Genomic DNA, 23,068 nt, shown 5'->3' with positions numbered 1-23,068 from the left:
TCCGCACTCTCGCGGGAATACCTCCGCAATGGAGCGAGCTTAAGTTTCAGTGCAACACCTTCATCACACATGTTGCCACTTGTTTGTACCATTTTCAGGCGATTTGTAATCTGTTCTAGAAAAACAATGTCATTTTGGATATTTGTGGAGTTAGGTGGTCCGCGAGTGTTTTTTTCTTGGTTAAGTGGTCCTTGGTATGAAAAAGTTTGAGAAACACTGCCCTATAGGTAAAATAACAGTTTGCTCTTCTGATTTCCCTGCACATAGGACACATATGTTCACCTGTCACCATCCCATGTTGTTATCAAAAGTTATCAAAGTAAATAGAAGTACACTTCAGATATTTGACTCACAATAGAAGTCCTAAAATGAAATGGATGAAGGCGTGAGCTTAACATTTATTAAAACGTTCAATCCCTTAAAGAGGCAAAAGCAACACTGATAGAAACACAGAAATACTTCTATATATATCAAAAGTGAAGTCAGTCTGGTCAGTTCACAGAGAGCCTGTATCTACAGTCTGTAAGGGGGGGGTTAGAAGAAGTCTGCTGCTGAGGGCCGGCGTTTAGCAGTCTCCTTTGGAGTATTGTGGCCGCTCTTCCTGTTGGCCTTCGGGGTCTTTCTGGCAGAGAGTGCTGTGGGTGGAGACTTTAAGACCCCAAACTTGGGTTTCTGCTTTGGGTCAAAGGGCACTCTTGATGACCCGTCTGGACTCAGCAGCAGGCTGCGGTCCGTCTTCCTGAACTCTGCACCAGGACACGGGAAACAAGCAACACTGTTACTACAGTAAGAAGACACTTACTGATTGAAACACATTGTTATTCGTCTTTCAGTTATGTTCAGTTATATCTTGAAATGAGCCAATACTGCTGTTCACTAACTAGTTCCTCTGCACATAGCGTCACTTGATAGTCAATCTATGAGCACTACAGATGATCAATTCGGGGAATACTTTGTGTAAACTGAAGCAGTCATGTTTCATTAGATAGATGGATAGATAGGTACTTTATTGATCCCAATTTGGGAAATGTTTGCATTGCAGCAGCATAATAAAACACAAGGCAATAAGAGAAACTAAGACACAGAAATAAACACTATAAATAAAATAGCATTAGAAAGTAAAATACATGTGGAAAATATACATGTGGAAATACAAATCTCCAGTAACAAATATAATGCAGGATATTATTGTGCAAGAAGGGATTATTCAATATTAAATAGAATGCCACAGAACAAGGCTGTGCAGTTACAGTAGCTCAAACTATATGCATCTCATTATTAGTGATGCAGAACAACAAAGCAAGAAAACTGTTGTGTCCTCGTTATTTTTAAGGAGGGTATTATTGTCAAGTTTACAGTTCAAGAGCTGCAGAATGTGAATTTGTCAAATAAGAAATAAACGGGAGGCACGGATTGCATTGAGTGGTTATTTACATAGAATGCTTGCAAATTTACACGAATACCTTTAAAAAATATATATATTCTAATAAAACGTCAATATTGACCCATTTCGTCCGGCACATGAGTGACATGACGCTCAAATGCCTCTTTATAGGAGCGCGCACTGATAACCACCTTCATGGTACCCGTTTTCTCTGATCAGGAGTTTCAGTTTGGTCCAGCCAAGTCAAAGAAACTCTGACTCTGTTGAACTCGCTCCATAGTACACCCCCCAGGTCAAAGGCATTCTTGAACATACAATGCCAACTGGTAAACCTCCATATGCTGCTGGAGATCTTTTTTCAAAACGGCTACTAAATGGACCCTGTGCTCCACCATTAAGATGATGGAGATCTGCATCTGTGAAAGGTCTGACTAACTGTCTCCTGATTGGATGTTCTCAGGCAGAGAGCTGCAGCTCTTTTTTTCAAGTCCCACTACAGCAGAACATGCCTTTATATCTGGTTCAGTACATACTCACACCGACATTCGTAGTTAATGCATGTTGTTTTTTACATCTAATTTCAACCAGTAAAAGTAAAGTATCTTTGTGTACTGTGAAAAGTAATTTCAATGTATTTTTGTCATCGTCATGCAAATTAATAGGTGGCTAATTTATTGGACAGATTAGGTTTTTTGTATCCTTTTTACGGAGAAAAACAACAGTGGCTGACAGTAAATCTTGGTACCCATTACCAGAATGCATTTTATCTTCTGTGGTGTAGAAGAGCAGATAAGTCCTGTCAGACTAACAGGATGGAAAAGAAGACGTCCTATGGATATTACCAACGGGTTATTTGCTGTATGGAGGCTGTGTTTCTTTAATCTAATCTCTCTCAATGCTGACATGTAAGATAAGATGCATAATCATGGTATTCTGGTTTAGGTTTTAAACTGGTACTAGGGCTGCAAATGCATATTTTGTTCATTACCAATTAATCCAAAAATAGTTGTTTTCAATTAACCGATTAATCTCTTGGTTGAAAAACATAAGAAAAAGCCTAAAATTAACAGAGCCCAAAGGGACAATATTAGTGTATAACGCTCAAATATCAGTTATCCTTAAGGACCCACATCATGCGTGTCTTCTAGGTGTGACTCCAGCCTGTGCGTGAACTTGCTGACATGTGTCTTGATGATGGTTGTGATCAAAACAAGTAAACGTTACATTGATGACAGCCTTGGCGTTGATCATTAATCATCCAATTGCATCTGATTTCTTACCAGCTGTCTTGTTGTTCTTGAGGCCGAAAGTCACCTTCTTTGATTCTGACAGGGGAGTTTGGATCTTCTGTAGAATAAAAACATAGAAGATAAGTCACATCAGTGCATAGACTTTTTATAGACTGTTGTATAATGTTTCCATTGTCTTAATACATTTTTCATGGAAACCTGAACAGCACTCTATAGAAAAACACCTGTCTACTGAATTGAATGACCTCTTGGCATCTAGTCCCAGTACAAGAGCTTCCATAGTCTTGTTTGATGTGGTTGATCACATGAAGAGTACGTCTGATATTATCACGTGTTCGCCTAAGAGTATCAACCTGCAACTTTTATAAGCCATTCGGGATTTAGATCAGGGGAACACACAGGATGGTCCAAAAGAGCGACGTTGTTCTCCTGGAAGAAGTCCTTCGTCAGGCGGGCGTTGTCCTGCTGATAGACCCAGTCATCACCTCACAGACGAGGGCCTTCAGTAGAGAGGGTGCCCGCTGCAACATCTCCACAGAGCCATTTAAAGCACAGCCTGAAGCTATGTGTGCCATTGAAGGAAGAAGCACCCACAGATCACCGGTGCTAAATTATCTTCCATATCTTATTTAAAATTGGGATCACTTTTAACCACAGCCTTCCCCCAATGCTACTCCAACTCAATGGGAACAAAAACAGCACAAAACAAAGAACGTTATTGGGATTGAGAACATCAACTTTCCGAAACAAAAATGTTCATAGAGAGGTCATGTTTGTGACCTTGTCTGAGCCAAGATGTTGTAATGGCTTGGAGGGATGGTCTCTGCAGCCTTCAGGGTTCAGAGAGCCCTCCTGTGACAGCTTCATTAATTAGTCTCTTGGGAACCGTCTACAAACCGGCAGTTTTCCTTTTCCCCTTAGTCATTACACTAAAGGCCGCTACACACCCACCTGAGACCAAAGAACGCGTACCGAAGGCGTCCCGACTTTTACGTCAGCTTCATCGCCTGCGTCGGCTACGCCGCCCGCCTACGCCGCCCGCCTACGAACACACCGCAAATACTTCAGTCGACGAGTGGCAATAACTGTCCTTACCAGCAGGCAGCGGTAGTGTGAACAGCCAATCAGAGTGATTGCTTGGGCCGACTTTCTCTGACCTCCCGCGGCCGAACATGTTGAATCGGCCGCGGGAGGCATCGGGAGGTGTGAAAAGGTGCCGTAAAGACACGACGGTGCGGGACACACCAACCTGAGTAGGGCGCCGCGAATGCCCGACTGCCTCTGACTACCAAAATCGGGTTGGTGTGTAGCAAGCTTAACACCTTGTTAATAATACATGTCTCCTAGACTGTTTTAACCACAGAAAGAAGGGTCTTGCCATCAGGGTCAAGGAGCTCCGACGCTGCCTGCCTCATGGTCGCTCAACCGGAAGTCCACGTTTTTGTTTTTTTAAGGGATAAGATTATATATTTGTAATGCAACAGACCAAAACATGTTTACTAGAGATTCAGAAGGCAGAAAAGACCAGCTCTCTTTAATCCATTCAATGACCTCAGAAATCTGTCCTAACAATGGAGGACCTGGTGAGAGCATCATCCCAGTGAATTAAGGAATAAGATCAGACCAATGGGAGACTTCCAGTCAACCATCATCTAATACTAAAAACAATCACGAGGCAGGCTTTATGATTAAGACACCACTGCATCAGAATAACGTTGACTCACTGTTATCGTCCTGAGACCTGCTTGTGATAACATCATATTAGTAATACAAACTCCTGGGGTCACCGTTTACCCTCATTAGATCTGTGCACAGCCAATCGGCACGCGTACATTGACATCAGTGGACTTGAGACCGTAAAAAACACATGTTTACGACCCCTGCTGTGAACTGCAAATATTTCTTTTTGGACTGCTCCGTCCATGCGGTGCGCTGTGTGACTAATGCGCTTTTAGGTGTAACATTTAATTTATATTTCCAAGGTTCATTATTAGTTTCATTTTATATTAGCACAACGTACCATATTCCAAATAGTGGTCAGTGTTTCCCCTATATACAAATAGCAGCGGTGCAGCTATAATAAATAATATTTTTTTTACTTTTTCTTTTTTTTTATTAAAATAATAATGAGTGGCGACCCTTTTTCATTGTTTGTTATGTGGATTTGTAGTATTTGTGTTACTGTATGTTCAATAAAGGTGTATTTTTGCTAAATCTTGAGACATTGCCACTGTATGTACTAGGCAGGGCTGATTTTTGGCATAGGCGCCAGATCTGGGGGGCGCTGCGCTGGTAGCTCTAGGAGGGGAAATAACATTTTTGACCGTTGGCGCTCATCCTAATTTTCGGCCTTGATGTAACAATATTCATAATTAAGTAAATGTAACACCCTTTTCACCCCGGTTACACTTTTCATTTGCCCTGTACGATGGGCACTGTAAGTGATGAAAGTGGGGGATGTTGGCTTATCAGGCGCCCGCAGCTCACAGCCAAAGTGCGAGCGTGGGAGCGAGGGAGAGAGAGAGAGAGGGCGCACCGGTACCGGCGCTGTTGTTATTAGAATCTGGTGCTAGCTGCGCTAACGGATATAAGAAGTAGCCGTTTCTACAACCAGGGTGGAGGAGAGCTCTCCTGTCAGACTGAGAGGCTCAGTGAGGTAAAGGACTCTCTGATGCGGCTTTCACACCGGCGCTTTTCACTTTCTAGCTCCTCGCGAGAGCTTTTCTGGTTCAGCTCCCGTTTCCCTTTTCAGCTCCCGCTCTGTTCACACTGCCCAGAGCTGATTTTCTCCCACAACAACAACGGGCCGGGGACTGCATCGGGTCGATGATCGTGTTGCTTTTAATCATACGAAGCCAGATTAAATTAAATAACGACTTCTCCAACCTTATACTTTTCTCCAGAGTGCCGTGGTTCATTGTTTATTAATGTGTTTCAGCGGCATTTACCGACCGCTGCAGTGCTGGCTGCACTTCCACGGGAGTTTATTCTCCCGTTAGCTCCGGGTTAGCTCACACGGCTCTAAAGTATTCACTGTCTGACTGTCACACAAGCAGCTGATACATATCCCCAGTTCCCCTTAAGTGAATGTGTGTCAGTCTGAATTGACGCTGTTTGGCATCACAACGCTGTTATGAAAGTTTCTCTGGTATAACATGGGTGATGTTAGCATAGCAACCGAAGCTAAACTGACTACTTGCTAAGCCGTTTTCTACAGGCACATTTTACCGGCGTATTTTTCATTATGATTCTACTTGTGATAGTCGGACATGACAACCTGTGCAGCCCATGTATCTCCACAATGATCAATAACAGCGAACGGATGGTCAAAGTAAGGTTTCCTGCACGCCTCGACGTAAGAGACGTAAGCGACGCCGCGTCATAGCTCCAAAGCTCTTGCCTCTGGACCGACAATTTTTTGGAGCTGGAAATGAACCGCATTCCGGAGCTATGACGCGCCGCCGCTGCGGTGTGAACAGGAAAAACCGGCGCTTTTCAGGCTCTAGCTCCCAGCAGGAGCTGGAAAAGCGCCGGTGTGAAAGGGGTATGAGTGTTTGGATAGTTCATTTTAGTCTAAGTTATCTCAGTGGGTCTCAAATGTTTTGACCACAATGTAAACACATATTTCCAAGGCACTCCTTTATAATTATTAGGATAAATAAAAACAGGTTTGAAATCATTCCAATGTATACTATATAGTATAATAGACAGTAAACCAAAAATATCGTTTAAAGTTGGAGAGATACAAAAATATGCATAAATAAATAAATGTTAACTAGGTAAAATAAGATATGAATGAACAACAAAAATAAAATAAGTTACATTTATTTGTTATTGGCTATGGTAGGTTATTGGTTATTGTTAAGGAATAATTCTTCTAGATATCTAACCTTTTGCTCTGTGACGTTGTATCATCTACTCTGACGTCTGTTATCTCCTTTAAGGAAAGGCCTTGGTGCCATATGTGTTGTTGTTACCAGTTTGTGACCGGTCAACTTGTCTGGCACAAATGGTAATTGTTGTGAGAACGCTGAGGCACTTCCTTATCGGTGTTTGTGGACTCTAAGATGTGAAATCTTTGAGGCCATGAGTGTCGGACGCAGGTGGTTCAGTGTTCCCAGCTGTTTAGTCTACTCCTTCAGGGATGTTGATTACTCTCTGTGAACCAGTTAAAAGGTCTAACATAGAGAGAGGCTCTTCAGAATTGACGTGGCAACTCTACCGTGTAGTCAGAACCTCTGACTCTTTGATTTGTGATGTGAATCCTCCGGCCGATACTCTGAATAAACCCATCAGTGTTTGACATCAAAAGCTCCAACTCTCACCGTGTCTCCTTCCTGAGTCGGTGACTCCCAATGCATTGCTACACAGAAGTTTCCCCCACAGTTATGTTCATATACTTATTTGATTATTAAAATGTAAACCGATCTTTTTCATATGGGTGTTTAGAGTTCCCCTAGATCAGGTCTCTAGTAATTGTGTGCTCAAAGTGCACCAGATTGAAGCATTTTACTTTAAAACCCCCGGACCCCCCTAGAGGATGTGACGTCCACCCCCCAATTCAAACATGTTCATACAATACTGAATACATTTGAAGCCATTTTGACGTATATTACCTATGTCAATACGTTTCTGTTTTTGTAGTGTCTTTGTCTTTTGTAGAGATTCTTCATTTATTCTTTATATATAAAATCTCGCCTAGGGCAGCAAATTGTCTAGAACCGGCCCTGGTACTAGGCCTCAAGAGCCTTTCTTGTGCTGGCAGACACATACAAACAAATTGGCGGGGCGCACTTCGCACGTGCACACACTAAAAAATTCTACGCGCTCCGCGCTCACATTATGCTGGGCCCACGTGCCTTAGCACCGCTGCTATGACTCCATCCTAGGGGAAACACTGGTGGTGATATATTTAATATATCATATACGAGCAACGATTAGTCCGAATTGACAACTACTAGTCGACTAGAAAAATCTTTAGCGGAAGGCAGCCCCAATAACAATGTTTTTAATTTTAAGTCATTTAAATATCAGCTTTCAGAAGAACAAAACTAAAACGAGCAGCTAATATGAATTACTTGTGTAATATTGGCATCATGGTGCTCCTGCAGCTGTTCATCATTTAGAGCTTAGGTACTGCTGCCACACACTAGCTAGCGGTGAGCTACAGGGGTTAGCGCCTTAGGGAATGTACACCTAAAGATTCTCTTCAATCTGTCAGGTCATCACCTACTCATGAATGTGGACGTGCATTCCTAGCTTTGAAAAATATATAATCAGGACAAACTTTGGACTGGAGTTTACGGACCAGCGGTTAATAGACAACAGCTGAAATAGCAAAATCAAAAGAGAATGGTTCACCCAAAAATAATTTTCTTTGACATTGTCACTCTTACTCTCAGTAATTTCTCTTTCTTGAAAGAGCGTTTTGTTGCGTTCTGTGAGATGTTCAGTACTTCTGTTGTTCTTTACCTTCTTGCCGGACAGCGGCTTGCTGCAGAACAGAGCCGGGGGGGCTGCAGCGTTCATCTGGAAGGTGATTAGGTCAGACGCAGAGCCTGAGGAAGTCTTCGCCTTCTTTTGTGACTTTTTAGATATGGATGGCTTAGCAAAACCCTGAAACAGAAAACCAGTTCAGAAGTCACCTCTGTGTTATCTCAGTGTAATCACAGTCTCTTCTCACCAAATACTCACAGTGCCTGCTTTGGGCTTCTTGGCGACAGTTGGTTTCTCTGCCAGGCCATTGGTGGATGCAGCCTCCAGTTCATCAGCCTCGTACTCAAACGTCACTGGGATCTTTCTCTTCTTCTTCTTCACACCTTTCACAGAGGAAGACACAGCTCCAGTTCCTTCCGGTGGGAGCTCATTGACACAGCCATCCACCTGCAAATGGGTTTCATCCTGCTCATCCATCTTGGCTGCTGCCAACTTCTTTTTCTTCTTTGTTGGTGTTGTCATGGTGATCTTAAACTCAGCATCTTTAGCCTGAGGGTTTCCCTCCGCTGCATCCTTTTCCTCTGAAGTCTGAGGTTCCTTTGGAGTCTTTTTCTTTTTCAGCGGTTTTACAGTGCTTTCATCTGCAGCAGGTGAAACTGTGTCCACTTGATTGGCATTTTTATTTTGTTTAAGCTGCTGTGCTGCGGCATCTTGTGATGCTTCCTCGCAGACTGATGAAACTTCAGCGTGTTTTTCCTCTACCTCCAAATGTGCCTCAGTCTCAACATCTGGTACTTCATCAGCCTTGCGGTCCTTTTTCTTACTCTTCTTCTTGTTAATCTGGGTTGTCGAATCAGTTGGCTTCTCGACTGAAGTAGTCGGGCCCTCTTGCCTTGAAGGCTGACAGTCTGATGGGAGATCTGCTCCTGTGCTCACAGCATTACCCTCAGTGTCAGATGTCACATTTCTTTCAGCAGACTCCTCACTAGTTACTGGTGTGATCTCTGCCTCTGCGGTGTCCCGGGATTCATCAGCGATCTCATCAGTTGGTAACTTTGCTTTCAGACTCTTCTTCTTCTTCTTCTTCTTCTTCCTCTTCTTCCCAGAGACTGTTGCAGGGCCTTCAGAGGAACTCTCTGTTACAACAGGAGTCTGCTGCTCCTCGGCCTCCGTCACGTTGGCTCTGACATCACAAGTCTCCACCTCTTTCTTCTGTGTCAGCGTTTCAGAGCTCTCCTTGTTGTCAGAGGTGCAGGGAGCTGGAAGGCTGCTTTCTGCTGTGACTGTAGGCTGTTGCTTTTCTTCAGTGAGGAGCACAGTGTCTTGCGTCTGTGCTGCCTCTTCTAAGTGTGGTGTTGGTGCACACTGCGGCCCTCCTGCAGTCTCTTCTCCTTCAGCTGGAGCCACTGAGTGTGCAGGCATGTCTGCATCTCCCTCACCACCTGCACTTCCTCCCGCTCCGACCTTCTTTTTCTTTTTCTTCCTCCTCTTCTTTTTGTTTTCATTACTTGCATTAAGGTCAGCTGGCTTCTTATCATCTTTCCCTGACTCCTCCTTGCTTTGCTTGTCGAGTTTGGAGGCCGCCTTTTTCTTTCCTTAAGTAAGAGACATAGATCAGTTTAATATATTGAAATCATTCAAAAGAAAGATTTGAAAAGGGGAAAGGTTTCTATAAAAACCCTTGCATCAGTTTGTCTTTAATGACCTGCCTCAACAACAAGAATCTTCTGTAAGTTAAATATGAAGTTTGCCGAAAGGTTGGATCACTCATTGATAGGTTAGGACACGTTTACCCCACACAAACAGCAATGTCAAACAGAGTAGGTTAGTGAAATATCAAAAGAGAATTCAGTCTGATCAACGTTTACCTGTGCATTAACATCATTCTTTGTTAGGTTGCCTAGCTACAATGTTTTTTCACCACAGCGTTCCACACAGAGACACCTGACCAACCGCTGCGCTGGACGTCAACATGTCGATCTCATTAGAACATGTTAAGGGGTATTCAGAAATGTGGAGAAACACTTAAAAGTGGTGTGGGAATAAAATATGAAAAGAAACCACTTTTAGTTTATGGTTTCATCCGATTGTTTCAACAAGGAAAATAAAGAAACTCCTTTTTTTCAAACAAACTAATTAGAGGGAATAGAGTATAACAGATGACATTGCTCCCTTTTTACAAGGTAAGCTGTAATATTCATTGCTTTATTAAGTATTATTCTGATTACCTTTAGCTGCCCATGTCGGTTTTCAGGGCAAAAGTAATCCCACAGCAGGAAATACAAATATTGTATTTGCAGAGGGTAAAGTGCAGGAGATACCTTTAGTTTTCTTGGCTGCTGGCACTCCCTCGTCCTCATCCTCCACACGGCTTCGTCCTCTCTTCATTCTCTTCCTCGTACCGAACATGTCATCATCCTCATCTGTGGAGACCTCGTCTGGATACTCATCCTGAGGGAAGATGCCTGAGAGGAATGCCAAAGAGACAGAGTGAGACTGGACAGAGAGCAGGAACAAATATTTTGCTTTCATAAATATCAAACTAAGAGAAGAAAGAACGTGTGATCATCAGCTCCTACCTTCATGCAGGTCACGCAGGCTGCCATTCAACAGAAAACCAGGTGAGAGAAGAAGAAATCATTAGTTTGGGTTTAAGCAGAGATCATTCATGTTGCAGGATAAAGACTCCAGGACCACAACTCAACTAAGTACGCCCAAGAGCTTTGTTAGGGTGTGCAGGTTCAGGAGTTAACAGCCTCACACACCGCTGTGCGGCTCCTGAGGAGCTGGGCTAAATAACCTCATTTCCAGACAATTTTCGCCCCATTTCTCTTCATATTGAGAAATGTTGTTGAATTGAAGACCAATCCATCTGGTCTTCAATTCGACAACACCCAAGAAATTCCGCACGGAAAGTGGACCACTCTGTCTTAGCCAGCTTAGCCAGGTCGGCTAACGTTAGCGCTAAACATAAACACGGCCACACTGATGTCAACTTTGGACTATTTAACATCCGTTCTCTTACGACCAAGGGTCCTCTTCTCCAAGATCTCCTGACTGATCGTAAGTTTGATTTTCTCTGTTTGACAGAAACGTGGCAACAACCTAATGACTTTTCACAGCTGAATGAATCTACTCCTCCTGGGTTTATTTACATCTGTCAACCCCGTGCCACCGGCAGAGGGGGAGGTCTCGCGATGATTTACCGCGAGAGTTTGAAAGTCTCGTCTGTATCTGTGCCTGTTCACGGCTCATTTGAATCAATTGCCTTACAACTCAATGGGCCTATCCCTACCATAGTTGCAAGCGTCTACCGTCCACCTAAGCTTAATAATAATTTCATAAACGAATTTGCTGCTTTCATCACACATCTCTGCTCACTCTCACCTAACATAATAGTGCTGGGAGATTTTAATATACATATGGATACTGTCAACAATGCTCTCATAAAGGACTTCACATCTTGCCTGGACAGTTTTGGATTACAGCAACATATCAATTTTCCGACTCATTCCAAAGGACATATTCTGGACTTGATCTGCTGTTCTGGTGTCACCCCTCTTAAATGTACTGCAACTGATCTTCCAATTTCTGATCACTCATTAATATCCTTTACTGTCACCTTAACACTGTCCAAACCAAATCTGTCACGTGTTATTTCCTTCCGCAACATCAAGGATATTAATTTAACTACACTCTCCGGTGGCATTGACAACCTCCCCAGCATAAATTGTTCATCCCCGCCTGATGAACTGGTTTCTCATTACAATAACAATCTTCATAAACTGCTCAATACCATGGCTCCTTTAAAAACCCGGTCTGTTTCCTTCACCCATTCTGCTCCTTGGTTTACACCTGAACTACGCCAACTCAAAACAAAAGGCCGTCGATTGGAACGCCTCTGCAAAAAAACTGGACTTGTCGTTCACAAAGAAATGTACAATAACCACATTCTCCACTACAAGGACACTCTCTCTACAGCCAAATCATCATATTATGCAGTTCTCATCAGCTCTGGCGAAGGGAACACAAGGGTCCTGTTCTCTACAGTGAAGAACATTCTACGACCACCGGACTCTCTTGCACCTCATCAGTATTCAACTGCCTACTGTAACTCCCTCATGTCATTTTTTTATGACAAAATAGAAAACATTCACCAGCAACTAACTCCTAACACCACCTGCAGTATATCTCTCCCTGTTTTCACCGACCCTCTCTCTCATTCTCTTTCAAGTTTCACACTTCCCTCTGCTGTTGTAATATCTGACCTCATCAGTAAATCCAAGCCATCTACCTGTCAGTTAGACCCTCTTCCTACCCCCCTGGTAAAAGCCTGTCTACCTTCATTGTCCTCCCTTATAACTGCCTTCATTGTCCTCCCTTATAACTGTCATCATACACTCCTCCCTCACCTCTGGTCTTGTTCCCTCACTTTTCAAATCAGCCGCCATCACGCCCATACTGAAGAAACCTGGTGCAGACCCCAACAACTTTAATAACTTTCGTCCCATATCTAACCTACCATTTCTCTCAAAAATCCTGGAAAAAACTGTTGCATCCCAGATCCATTCCCACTTGTCTGACAATAACCTGTACGAACAATTTCAATCTGGTTTCCGCCCCCATCACAGCACAGAAACAGCACTGGTGAAAATCACTAACAACCTCCTCATGGCCGCTGACTCCGGACTATTAACTATCCTCATCCTCCTTGATCTTACTGCAGCTTTTGACACCATTTCCCACAGCATCCTCATTGACAGACTGACCTCCATCGGGATCACTGACACACCCCTCCTCTGGTTTAAATCATATCTCTCTGGCCGCACTCAGTTCATCCAACTCAAAACCTTCAAATCACAGCCACTTCCAGTCACGACCGGTGTTCCCAGGGCTCTGTCCTGGGGCCTCTTCTTTTTGTCATCTATTTACTTCCTCTTGGCAATATCTTCCGTAAACACAACATCCACTTTCATTGCTACGCAGATAATACCCAGCTCTACTTGTCCTCCAAACCAACCACCATCCTCCCTCCATCCTCCCTGTCGGACTGCTTACAGGACATCAAATCCTGGTTTTCCTCTAACTTTCTCAAACTTAACGACAATAAAACAGAGGTTCTCCTCATTGGCACAAAATCCACCCTAACCAAACCTGACAGTTTCTCCATTACAATAGACAACTCTTCAGTCTCCCCCTCCCCTCAGGTTAAGAGTCTGGGTGTCATCCTCAACGGCACACTTTCATTCAAATCTCACATCAGTAATATCACTCGGTCTGCCTATTTCCATCTACGCAACATCAACCGCCTCCGCCCGTCCCTTAACCCTAAGACCACCGCCATTCTTGTTCACACCCTGGTCACTTCCCGCATCGACTACTGCAACTCCCTTCTCTTTGGTCTCCCTCTCAAATCCATCCACAGACTTCAACTGGTTCAGAACTCTGCCGCCCGCATCATCCCCAGAACCCCCTCCATTAACCACATCACTCCTGTTCTTCAGCAGCTTCACTGGCTCCCCGTCAAATCCCGTATAGTTTTTAAGATTCTGCTCCTCGCCTTTAAGGCCATCCATAACCTGACTCCTCTGTACCTCTCCGACCTCCTGCACATCAACACACCCATCCACACACTCAGGTCTTCTGCTTCCCTCAACCTCACTGCACCCCCCTTCCGTTTAACCACCATGGGGTCCAGAGCCTTCAGCCGCTCTGCACCCCGCCTCTGGAACTCCCTCCCACCTGACATCCGCAACACTGACTCTCTCCCCATTTTCAAATCACGCCTCAAAACATATCTCTTCACACTCGCATATCCACCCTGATCATTATCCATCACACATCCTCTGTTTTTTATTTATTTGGTTATTTGATTGATTGATTTATATACTGCATTGTCTTGTTTATGTTTCTTATGCTGGTGTTATCTATTGTGTATCTTGTTTTTTATGTATTTGTACGGCGACCTTGAGAGCCTTGAAAGGCGCCTATATAAAATAAATGAATTATTATTGTTATTATTATTATTATTATTATAGGCACATCAGCAGATAAGCTGTAAAGTAATGTGGCCTCCTCTCCTCTGTGAGGAGCAGCTGCTGCAGGATCTCCTCTCTGTGCAGTGTCTTCACAATCGGTAAATAAAATCCTACATTCACAGTCTTTTCGAGCCAATAGAAATGCTGCAAAAATATGTGAAACAATCCTATTATTAATATGGCCTTTGAATTTAAATCACAGAAAGGATAACTGTAAACGTTGATCACAAAGGACACATACACACACAGTATTGTTATGGTTTTACTCACACTCTGATGATTTTGTACAGCCTCTGTCTGTTCTGGCTGGGGGTGCTGCTGCGACTGGCCAACCCAAACAGCTTGTCTGCAAGGGCCGTGTAGGCAAACTGCACAATACACAGAGAACTCGTCAGAAAACAAACGAGGGCATCTCTATTACAAATGTCCACAGTCTGGGCCAAACTGATGAGTTCAACTAAACATATTGGCAATAAATGTTTCCTCACACAGAAACAAACTGCTCTGAGATGAGTTGACAGATTCATTTAAAACATTACTGATTTTCAGCTGCTATAGTTTCCTTTAGTTTAACAAATTAGAATATTAAGCTTATAATAAGGAGAGAATAATATAGAACAGTATAGTTTAAAACAAGTGGCATACATTGGATTGAAATGTTTAACCATAGCAGATTTCATCTCAAAAGGAAAACACCATTAAAAGAGAGAAAGCCTTCACCTGTAGCACCGGGCCGACTACTTCATCACATGGCTCCTCTGTTTCAGAATCCTCCTCCAGGTGAAGAAGCTCATCATCATCATCATCATCGTCATCATCATCATCATCATCATCATCATCATCCTCTTCTTCATTTGATTTATTGCCTGAAAAAAAAGAAAACTAAAATACTCAAGTATCCATTACTTTACTTCTTGTTAGTCCTGCATTCTATTTTAGGCTTAGCAGCTGCCGAGTTGACCAGTCACATTTCAACTTTCAATATCTCAAAATAGTATTAAAACACAAAGCACAAAGTATTATTTCAGAACACAGATAAGTTGTCCAGTAGCATAAATAGGTCATCCTTGTTATGCTATACACAAACATGAACTAGTAATTTGAGAACAATGTGTTACTTAGAGAACACAAATCTGAAAATGACAGAAGATCTGGGCAGAATAAGGAATCACTAATCGCAGTTTTCCATGACGCGCAGTTTCGGAAATAGGAAATATAATTAACCCGTCAGGAGTTGATCCAGTGAGCCATACCGTTGATCTGCTTCCTCCCTATCTCACAGACAGTTTTGCTCTTCCTCTCTTTCGGCTGCTCGTCACCGTCGTCCTCTTCTGAAGCCTGTCCTGAGTCTGAGTCTGAGGCCTCCGCTGCCTTCACCTCCTTCATCAAATCGTCGATAGCAAAGGGGGCCTGGTCGATGATAGTGCAGAGGATGCTGTTGCAGATGGCCCCGAACAGAGCCCGGCTTTAGAGACAGACACAAGCAAAGATGAGCGGAGGGAAGGGAGTCGGCACTAAACACAACAGCACCAAGTTTACTTTGAATACAGTTGTAGTGCCCAGGGGCCTCATTTATAAAGGGATATACGCTCAAAAAATGGCGTACGCCAATTTCTACGCAATGTTTGCGATTTATAAAATTCTAACTTGATGGGAAAATGTGCGGTCCTCCACGCAAACTCTAACCCATGCGTACGCACTAAGCACACAAACGGGAGAGACGAGAAACTGCGACACCGTTGGCAGAAGGAAGAATGGAGAGAAATATGTGGAAATAATACCATAAATAAAATGTTACCTCTCATTTATCAAATATGAAGAATTCATTTTCAAACATTGATTAAAGCCAATCTTTAAATGATTAAACAAACGCCTGTTTGAGACTCCTCAGTGCACACAAAAACATAACTTGGAGAAATAAATAAATACGGATATGCTATTTAAAACCACCTCGAATATGTTGTGCTAATGTTATGAAATGTTTTCTCATAAATGATGCGGTAAGCAGGAGGACAGAATAACGTCTAAACTAACGCCGTTTTGCATTTCTATAAGGTTGTAGATACGAGCATGGTTTTATATACTATCACGTTTAATCGTGTTTTATGCCGTTTGCCAAGACTTGATAAGTCGCTCGTAAAACACAGGAGGTATGGAAACTAAGAACACCATATGTGGTAAACAGCTAATATAGCACAACACATTGTATTTCCTTTAACTGGTGGATTATGGATATATAGTTGCTGATCGACAGCTGGAACACAAACCACCAAATACAACAAAATAATTCAGATCCAGTCGTCATGACTCCACTCCGGAGGGATTCCCCGATCATTTCTTACAGTTTCTCATCAAGGGGGTGTCTCCTGTCCCCGGGACAAACACACTGCCTGAGGAAGGTTATGTGTCTTTTTTTTGTCATTAACTTTTTTCGGACCACTTATTTATTTATTTTGGTGACGATCCGACCTCCATGCTGCTACTCTGGTTCAAACTGCATCCACCAAACAATATGATTTATCTCCACCTCCCCAAAATAACCTAAATCTGACACGGTGTGAGATGTCTTTTTTAGCTGTTCCATCGTCATTTCCTGCGATCTTCTTCATGCAGTCAGTCAGAATGAATGAATGAATGGGCGTTTCTTTGGCTATTTATAGGCAAATATGGGCGTTACGAGTCGACTGTGATTTATAAAGGGAAACAGGCGTAGGAAGTGCCGTACGCACTTCCCTCGCCGGTACGCAATGTTTTGTGAATCGGAAAATGTCTGTACCTATTTTTTGCTTTGTACTACGTAAGCAACCTTTCCACGTCAATCCTACGCAAGGCGTTATAAATGAGGCCCCTGGTCTTAATGACAGTAGCCTTTCCTATTCTGAAATCCTCTGATCACATGTTTCTATAGTAAGACAGCATCACAACACATGCTGATGTGGACTCACTCTTTGGTTTTGGCTGATGTTTTGCAGAATGGCTCAATGAAAATCAAGTTCTGGTCAGCAGTGAGCTGTGAAAAGAAAAAAACCATGTGAGGACCATTACATACATCATACATCCATTAGTTCTTCAGAACAAAGTGCTGCAACTGGTTTAAGATCTTCTTGTTGGAAAACAAAAAATGAATTCAACAGTCTGAAAAAAATTACAGAGGATGCCTCGGTCAATAATCACATCCCATTTCTCAACAATAGCAAAAATAAATAAAAATACCCAAAACAGCAGTTCAGTTCATAATCACAACACGAAAAAGCTGAAATTGAAGCCAGACATTTTGCTACTTTAAGATAAGCATGGGGTTATCAGAGAGAGTCATTGAAGAAACCAACAATGGCCAACCAGCTTCAAATTAACTCTGTTCCATTTTAGCCCCATCCCAGTTATTCATCTCAAGCCAGGGACCAGCTGTACCTCTGCTGCGCCCACTGCTGCCAGCTCGCTCAGATACAGGTCCAGGATGTGGAACTGCAGGCCACTGGGGGCCCCGCTGCTGCTCTGCAGGAGCTGTGCTGTCAGCAACTCCAGGAACCTGCCGACCGCACTGAGGACACACACACACCGTTAATCACCTAAGAGGACACCATTTGACACAGCACAGTGACATGAGCAAGACTGTAGAGATCTTTTAACTACAGCTGTCATCTTAAACACTTCAACGCTCACTATTAATCTGGACATCTTAAAACATTAAAAAAATGTATGCAAAATAATCCCATTACCAATTTTTACCCCAACTTCCACATGTTCACAGGGGATTGCATGGCAGTGAAAGGGTAAATAAGCACATTAAACCGAGGGGAATCACAGCAGCTCTCTGTGACAGCGGCTTTGATCAAGCTTTAGCTAAATGTCCAAGAATTGTCAGACTTAATGCCCATAATTCAGAAATCATCAAAAACGTGATTTCTCTCACCAGTTTGCCATGTATTTCTTTATTACAACACCACACGGTTATTTGTTTTATCCCTCCAAAACATATTTACTATTATTTTAAACCTAATTATCATGATTATTCACAATGTAATCAGTTTAATTGTTAGTTTTAACATATTACCTGCTCTCCCAGTTTTTCCTCTTCAGCATCTCAAAGGTTTGTCTGAACACGAAGCGAACCAGCTGTTAACAACAGGAAAATAATAATTAATATTAGGAAGAAATTAACACATCCACAATCTTTAGAACACAATGTCAGATATCAGTGTTGATGCAACCTTTGTTAATGAGCAATAACATCTAGTGGAGGAATTACGTTATAAGAATACAACACGTCAGTTTGGAGATGATAATGTGAGAAAATGAAAACAGGTCACACATGCAGCTGAAGGGAAGCTCAGTGGGAAACTGATCTTTGCTGTTGACTTGCTTCCCTTATCAGCGGTTGTTTCCTGCAGCATATGAGCCAGATTGATTTTTGTTTTGTCTTTCTGGTTTTTCCGAGAAGGTGTTCCAGCTGGCTAGCAGATGTGATTTCGCCTTAGTAGGACTTGACGTTGACACAAGCCTTATATGAGGAATAACTGACATGCCCATGTTTTTATCAACAGCCCAGCACACCCAACAGCTCTCATCACTGACTCAAATCTATGAATAAGGGACTGCCGACCCGCAGCTCTCAGCTGGCACAGGACTAATGGGCACCAACCCACAGCCCCCCCCATGTGAAAGTCATAGAGTATCTCCTAACACCAACCTGGAAGAACTTGTCCATCCGCAGCCTGTCGATACCTGTCCACTCCCTCTTCAACGTCTGCAGGAAGCTCTCCAGGTACAACAGCTCTGCAGGGTACAGCATCATCAGCATCATGCATCAGATTACAACACATGGTCTTAGGAAACCTGGTATGGAAACTTACGTCCATCGATGTGGTGGAAGCTGTGGATCAGGGCGGAGATCTGGTTTGACAGTTCCTCCTTAAAGAGAAAAGTGAGACTGCATGAACAGAAACATCGACACAGGGAGGACGGGTGACAACTGGATCATAATCACATTTGAGGATGTATGACATGAACACATTCAAATATTTCTGTATTGGACTTTGAGTCACTCTATGAAGACACTGTACTGGAATGTTGTGACTGATATCAAGACAATATTTTATCCAGGAACTAGTAATGGCTACCGAAATAAAAGTGAATACACATTGGGTATAAAGATGTGGGACACTGTAGTGAAAGGCATGTCCAAAGTCCGGCTAGATTTAATACGGCCCGCAGCGTCTGTCTCATAATGTATTATTTATGGCCCGCTAGCGCTCTCAAACAGCATAAATCTTTAAAATGTAATTCGTCCTTTTACCACATGGGGGCAGCACCACTTTAAAGGGCCGTTCTCATGCTGCAATTTAAAGGGGACCTATCAGGCAAAATGCACTTTTGTACGTCTTTTATACATGAATGTGTCCCCGGTGTTCCAGGGAACTCACCAAGTGTCAGAAAACACAACCCTCTCTATTTTCCTCCATACCTAAATCTCTAAAAAAGGGGCTGCAACAGATCTGATAAAAACTGATCCAGATTTGAACACTGTCCCGACGTCAGGACAGTGGCGCTACGGCTATTGGGCCAACTCCACCAATCAGGAGGAGACAGCCACGGCCATTCGAAAGCGCTGGAGACGCTGTAGTACATATGCCAGGCCATTTCTTTTAATTAACCTTTTTATTTATCTCACGTACCCCCTGCATTACCCCAACGTACCCTTAGGGGTCTGCGTACCCCCATTTGAGAATCACTGCCCTAGATTACAATTCACCTACACCCGCAGCACTCAAACGTCCCCATACAAGAACTTTACCACTGCCCTACTTCACTGTAGGCACCATGCAATTTTCACTGTACCCTTCCCCCTTGCGACACCATACATTTTTGATGCCATCAGATTGTCTTTCTCAAGTCTCCAGACAATTCTCTCCCATGTGGTGCCATTGTTGTCAGCCTCAAGTCTGAGAGATTCAGTGGGTTTAGTACCACTTTTAATTGTCAATCTGTTTGAGTGTGATGGCCCTTAACCTGCACCAGAAAACATTAGTAAGTTAGATGTTTTACCTTTCAGGAGGGTGTACTCATTTTAGCAACATGGCCTTTCATAATTTTAAAAGGAAAATTATTCAGTATTGACATGTTTAATTGGTTACTGATAAACCATAGATGCTGGAACATTACATCATATAGGAACCCCAAATATGTCCTATTTTTAAAGAGACACAGCTACATTTGTTAAGTTTCAGACTGTGTTGAGACAAGGTTAGGCTGCTGCTTGGCTTTCTGCTGCTGTTTTCCTCCAATAATGTGAAGGGAACACACTTTGTGATGGATAATTAAGCTCTGTGTTTTGTTATGATGCCGGCATTCAGGAAGCTGCGTTTCAATGGCGACTTTTTTTCCTGTGGGGCTCTCCCTTTACATGCTCAGAAAGATCCCTCACTTCAGATTTCCTGACCGACAAAAATAACTAAATGACCAGGCTCAGCTCAGAATGAAGTGACGTTTAGTCGACTAATTGGGGGGTAGCAAGTTATGCAGCAGCCTTTGTTACCTGATGGCATTATAGTCAGTTTTGATGCATGCGTACAATAATGGTACTAGCGGCGACATAGTAAGACACCCAATGTACATTGTACATACCTGCAGCAGTGGTTTGTCCTGCATCCACAGACAGTAGAACAGACCCTTCCACAGTTTGAGCAGCTCATCGCCTGAGAATCCACCTGCCAAGGACACGAGACTGTGAGAAAACATGTCCCCTGTCTAGGATACAAGTAACTGCATAGAAAACTACTGCTAACAATTTATAGACAACTCGAGCACTAAATTGGTGTATCATGAGAAACCTGGTGTACTGCTGTTTTACCATATGCTTATAACAAGTTGCAGCAGGTAAAGGGATATGGTTACTGTTCTGGTTATTGTTGCTATGGTACAGTGATGTGCTGTTATAACATAAACACCTTTCAGAGAGCATGAGAGATTCGATGTGGCTCATTACTCTGGACAGACTGGCGGTCAGAGCTGTAGTATCTTGGATCTACTTTGCAAAAACAAAAAATGTCCTACGATCTACTGTGAGGAAGATGAGACTCTGCATTGTCTCAATGCATCTCCTCGTTGATTGTTATAAAGATCAGGAGGAATGGTCGGTCCTGCGAGTCCTTGGATTACCATTTAATACAAATTATAATTCTGTCATGTAGCCTACTGCTTATTCAAAGAAAATATGGACGCAAAACAAAGAGAGTTCTTTCAATTAACCATTTTAATCGCATGTGTGGAAATCTGGAAAACTGTATGCACCATGGTCATTAACCAAGCCATCATAAACTGTGACATGATTATAAAACATGTACTTGCGGACCTTAGAAGAAGGAGAAGCCTTGGTACAAACCAGACTGCGTGGCACGTGCTGAGTGTTATTGGACTGAATGCAGACCTTCAATGGACAATGCACTTTCCGCCCTGCACTTAAAACAACGGTTCTTTTACCATCTATGTATTTAGGTAGTGATTTGTGTATTAGGCGTTGTCTATCTAGTTTTTGTAATATGGTTCAAACTAACTTAAATAAAAAGGTAACACTAGCTACACACACAGGAGCCTTCACACGTGTGCACTAGCTACCGCACACCACACACGAGTCGCCGTTAGAACAGTTCCCTTTGTTCAGAAGCAACCAGTCGAGTTGAACCATTCGTGAGTAGTCACCATGTTTACCCGTTTTAAGCAAAGTTAAGGAAAGCTTAGTCGCAGTATGTTTCGGAGCTCGTGCTAGCTTATGTTAGAGCTAGCTGCAACCGCGGACATGCTAGCTTACCTGTGTCGCTGTGAGAGCGGATACTGATGTACTTTCGAAGTTTCTTCAAAGCCTTGGTCCGGATAGGCTTCTCATTTGAGGCTAGTCGTTGTGCGAGCTGGACCTCTGGCTCTTGAAGCGTTGCCATGTTCACACAGATTCTCGAGAGGACTCTTCTTTTCTCCTCTCCTTTCCCAAAGTTCGCTCTCCTACCCACGTTTCCCCTATGCGGCGCGGACTGATGACGTCTCCACACCTCGGTGCGTTGGAGTTCTGCACGGCGCCACAGGGGGGGGGCACTCTCCCCTAGCTGTTCTCTCTACACATTCATGTTTTGTAACTTGGTACAAAGTGTAGCTGACGCTCAAAGTGATGGGAATTCCGGCTCACCAAGAAGAGCCGGCTCTTTCGGCTCCCAAACAGCTCTTCAGTTTACCACATATTATACCTTTTATAATTCAATCAAATGTAGCCCTGTTTTGACTAATGATTTATATGTGTACACATATCACTTAAATTATTCAATACATCCTTTGTACTGAAGTATTCAAAAGTAAAAATTACATGTTTAATATCAATTATTTGCTGTGGCCAATTGTTTTCATTGCATTTACAGACCCTTGTATCTCTCTGATACCACCCAATGAATGCACATACTTGCTTGTAGAACCACGTTACACAAAGCAGATAGCAACACCTATAAAAACTTAAGCATAGACATTTAAAAAAAGGGGCTACTGTATCGACATTTTAAAATTATATTTAAAGAAAAGGCCCTGACAAAACAGCAGGGCTCTATTTCAGTATTAACTATAGAAAAAAAGACAGCAACAGCTGACATCAAATCTTTGCTGAGCCCAAGGATAATCATAAATAAATAACATAGTGAAAATAAATATATTGCAATGCTCAGTACAGCAGCATCCAACCGTCTCTAATCATAAAAAAACATAATAAAAATAAATGTATTGCAATGCTCAAAACAGCAGCATCCAACAGTCTCTAATCCTTGGATATTTCATGTCACTGCATGCATGCACGGAGCAGCTGTAGCGCGGAGATAATCATATCATTCTGTCTTGTATTACTTAACAACAACAAAAAATGGTTCGTTTGCGGGCGCGAGCCGGCTCCCGTCGTTCACTTAAAAGAGCCGGCTCTTTGAGCCAGCTCG

The 23,068-nt window shown here is 42.8% G+C and overlaps 1 protein-coding gene across 1 annotated transcript; it reads right to left on the bottom strand.

Moving 5' to 3' along the window:
- Positions 1 to 378: 378 nt before the first annotated feature.
- LOC117485646 (ribosomal RNA processing protein 1 homolog B-like) lies at positions 379 to 22,164 on the bottom strand. The gene is made up of 16 exons (XM_034134258.1): positions 21,916 to 22,164; positions 20,733 to 20,815; positions 18,962 to 19,019; positions 18,799 to 18,884; positions 18,163 to 18,224; positions 17,520 to 17,649; positions 17,054 to 17,118; positions 15,362 to 15,573; positions 14,829 to 14,974; positions 14,379 to 14,476; positions 10,650 to 10,669; positions 10,392 to 10,535; positions 8,329 to 9,665; positions 8,107 to 8,250; positions 2,665 to 2,731; positions 379 to 746 (listed from the first exon to the last, which is right to left on the bottom strand). Exons 1-16 carry the CDS (start codon positions 22,040 to 22,042, stop codon positions 535 to 537), a joined length of 2,991 nt encoding a protein of 996 aa, XP_033990149.1. The 5' UTR covers positions 22,043 to 22,164; the 3' UTR covers positions 379 to 534.
- Positions 22,165 to 23,068: the final 904 nt, after the last annotated feature.

This window comes from Trematomus bernacchii, unplaced genomic scaffold, assembly GCF_902827165.1.
Source record: "Trematomus bernacchii unplaced genomic scaffold, fTreBer1.1, whole genome shotgun sequence".
Lineage (NCBI taxonomy): Eukaryota > Metazoa > Chordata > Actinopteri > Perciformes > Nototheniidae > Trematomus > Trematomus bernacchii.
Note: the sequence above shows the minus strand (reverse complement) of the source record. Positions and strands in the feature narration are given on the sequence as shown.